The sequence below is a fragment of the Pinus tabuliformis genome, chromosome 8 (genome assembly GCF_031772625.1).
Source record: "Pinus tabuliformis cultivar Carrire ecotype Pingquan chromosome 8, CPIR1, whole genome shotgun sequence".
NCBI classification, from domain to species: Eukaryota; Viridiplantae; Streptophyta; class Pinopsida; order Pinales; family Pinaceae; genus Pinus; species Pinus tabuliformis.
In genome coordinates this window covers 1,562,770,905-1,562,774,484 of record NC_142294.1, presented here as the reverse complement: position 1 = coordinate 1,562,774,484, position 3,580 = coordinate 1,562,770,905, and the positions used below count along the sequence as shown (strand labels likewise).

The following is a 3,580-nucleotide window of genomic DNA, read 5'->3' as shown; positions in this document are numbered from 1 at the left end:
TACTTGAGCACTAACAAAGAAACGTATAGCATTTCCACTGGCAGTACAGCTTCTAAAATATGTTATGAAATAAAGCTACAATTTGGTATATAACCAACTCACAACCTAACTGTCTAATGGTGCGTAGGAATTTGGCAATGTGCACACCTAACTGTTATTGTAGACCATGAAAATAACTTCATCTAACATTCAGCCTAAATGGGACTCACTCAGACATAACAGTAGCTAAATAAGCCCATAACTTGCTGCAGCCTTTTACACCAACAACAACGAACTCTGTTGAGTATAGAAAATTAGGAATAACACCTCATTGGTCCCATTTATTAGGAAGTTAGGACTTCCAAGGGATGCAGTTTCCTGAAGATCATTTTACAGGATCCTCCTCAATGTTAAGTCCGAGTAATAAATATAATAAAATAGTTATCCACAATAGGCATTGCTATAAACAGATCATCCATATTGTAATAAGCAACAGAATCTGACAGCAGGTATTTAGCAGTGAAAAAGTTAAAAGATATTCCTTTAAACAAAAATAATACACTACAATAAGTTTCAAGAAATTTTGAGAAAACTTGCGTGTGTGCTCAGCCAATATCTTATGATGAGGCATCTTCTAATATCTGAAATCGCTAACAAGCACTTCGAAACTCTTGTGCAATCACGCTCCAATTATGGACCATAGCAGTAGACATTTTCAAAAATTGTCATTACCTGTGGTTGCTCCAAGGTCTTCCATATGCATGTGACTCTTTTTGCAAGAGATTAAGTCTTTCTAAGTAAGCTTCTATGTCCAAACGTCTTGCTGGTGCCACATTTACTTCAATGCTTCAGTGTTGGCTTTACTAAGTGTTCACCAAAAAGCATCCCATCGCTGGATACATGAAGATTATACTTATTGTTGATGAAGACGGCCCTCCAACATAGTCTTTACCTCTGAGTGGGAATCCTCGAAGATCTTCTGAACAACACTCTTCAGTTCCTTGAGAGAAGCATCCCTTTCCTCACAGAACTGATTATACATTTTTCGAGTTATTGTCATATCCCCTCCTTTGAGCTTGGACAAGGCATGAGACAAGGTCTTCTTACTTGTAGGCACATCTTCTTCATCCTCTTCTTTTTGCCTTTGGTCCTCTTCGCCGCTGATTTTATGTGTATCTTCTTCCTCTGCCTCAACGTCCTTCTTCTTCTTCCCCTTGGAACCGACAGATGCATTGACCTCCTCTGCGTCCGCATGCTGCTTCTTCTTTCCCTTACAATTCCCAGATGCACTGACTGCCTGTTCCTGTTCCACATGGTTACCATGCTCATCACCACCGTTATCCTCTTTACCCCACAATTTCGCCCAAACCTCATACAAAGCAGCCTGATGCGAATTATCAAATTCGTATTTATTTTTCTTGAAACTGTAGTAATTGGCCTCAATCTTGGCCGTGATTGAATGAAACTTGTTCCTCCCCCACCTAAATTTATTATATAATTGAGAATTGTTATACTGTGTGCTAAACATAGGCCTAACATAGTCATACACAGGAGCCATGATGGAAGGCAGGCCGTTACCTCGTTTAGAATAAGACAGAACCCCATGGAAGAAAGCGAGTTCATCTGCAGGACTCCAGAGCTGAGAGGACTTCTTAGAAGAATGCTGTGGCGAAGATGGCGGGCTCACACTTTCTACCACATTTTGCTTTTGCACTTTCTTCGTTTCTTTGGAAGTGTTCCCATTTTCTGCTACAGTTTGCTTCTGTTTCTTTTTCTTCTCCTCCTTGGAACCGCTTGCAATTTCTGCGAAACTTTGTTTCTGCACTTCCTTCTTCGCTTTGGAAGCACCTGCAGTTTCTACACCAATTTGCTTCCGCGCTTCCTCCTCCTCTTTAGAAGTGCTCGCATCTCCTGTGACTTTTTGTTTCTGAGCTTTGTTCTGTCCTTTGACGGCGATTTCTTCGCGATGTTTCACTGTCATTTTCTTCTTCGTCGGAGGCTCGGGGACTCCATTCCCCTGCGCTCTGGGACGTTTTCTCCTACCGTCTGCGGTTTCCTCATCCCCGAAAGCACTTCCATTATTGAAAGAGGATGGGGGCAGAGATCGCTGCATCTGCTGCTGTTGTTTAATCTTCTGTATTTTGGGCGATGGAGCTGGCGAATCAGACTCATCGCCTGAGTCATCATCCGAATCAGATGATGGAATAGAATTTAACTCGGATGATGGAATAGAATTTAACTGGTGGCGAAATGGATCAGAATTTAAATGCTGGCGAAATGGATCTCCGCTGTCCTCCGAGGGGGAGGATGAGGAGTAGTATTCCGTTTCCTCTGTTGTATAATCAGTGGATAACATGGCTCTGGCGATTATCGCTCAAGGGAAAAGAAGAGGGAAACGAGGTTCACTTCTGCTCAAGAAAATAGACAGCAAGGGGTTTTTGCTCTGCTATGCTGCGAATAAGGGCTTTTCTTGATCTGTTATGATTGAAATGGGTATGAGGATCTTTTGTTCTTTTATGCTGGGAATGGGTAAAGGGATTTTCTGGTCTGTGAATCAAATTGAAAAAGAGAAGCTAGTCGGGTTTTAAAGATGCTTCAGGAAGAACGGAAACGGCATGCGAGGGTTTTCGGCTTCTGAGAAAGGGAAGAGCATAAGATGTTTATTGTGTTGTGCTGAAAGGGAAGAGCATAAGTTTATTGTGTTGTGCTGCCGCAGGTTTTGAGGAGGTTTAAGAGGCACGACAGTGGGTCTCTTGAAGTTACCTACATCAGCCACTATCGCCGCAACCTGCGTCAAAAGCGGGTGCGTTTCTCTTTCCAATATCGAGATTTGAGCCGTGCGGCGTTTCACCCTAGATTTTATAAAATGTGGGTTGAAATTAATGAGCATGGAAAACAGATGGCAGTGACTTGAATTTAAATTTACCTACCTGGCCACACCAGCGTTAAAAGCAGCATGGAAGGATTGAGCTGGAATGAATGAGCATGGAAAACAGACAGCAGTCACATGAATTTAATTTTACCCACCTCGCCACGCCAGCGTTAAAGGCCGCAATGTAGAAAGAGAATGGAAGGACCGACGAGAGAGGCGTCGTAGCATTTATATAAATAGAAAGAGAATGGAATGACCTATGGGAGGCGGAGGAATGGTGTAGACGGTTAAAAGTGGTCTGATGGTCTGAATTTTTACAAAAGTGGATTTGTCTTCATGATTAACAGTGGTCTGAAGTGGATTTGTCTTCATGATTAACAGTGGTCTGAGTTCGGTAAAAAGGAATTTAATAAATCTTTTGATGCTTATGATGGTGAAAATGGATTCACCATCATAAAAAAATTTGGGGCATCCAAAATCTTGAAGTTTTATCAAAATTGTCATGATTTTAAGGGAAAAAAACAGTCTAGTGAGACAACTGCATGAGATACTCTTGTGTGTCAACCTTTGGAGCACCCAAAATCTTGAAGTTTGACACTTGTAACTTCGATTTACAAAAACCCCTACGAATTTTATCAAAATCTTAGGCGGCAATGAGTTTGACACTCATAACTTCGATTTACAAAAATCCCTACTAATTTTATCAAAATCTGACCGGCAATGAGATAT

General features: G+C 41.5%; 1 protein-coding gene across 1 annotated transcript; it reads right to left on the bottom strand.

Annotated features, from left to right (window-relative positions):
• Positions 1-436: 436 nt before the first annotated feature.
• On the bottom strand, positions 437-3,049 carry LOC149241944 (uncharacterized). The gene has a single exon (XM_089374088.1). The coding sequence runs from the start codon at positions 2,333-2,335 to the stop codon at positions 893-895; it is 1,443 nt and encodes a 480-aa protein (XP_089230214.1). The 5' UTR covers positions 2,336-3,049; the 3' UTR covers positions 437-892.
• Positions 3,050-3,580: the final 531 nt, after the last annotated feature.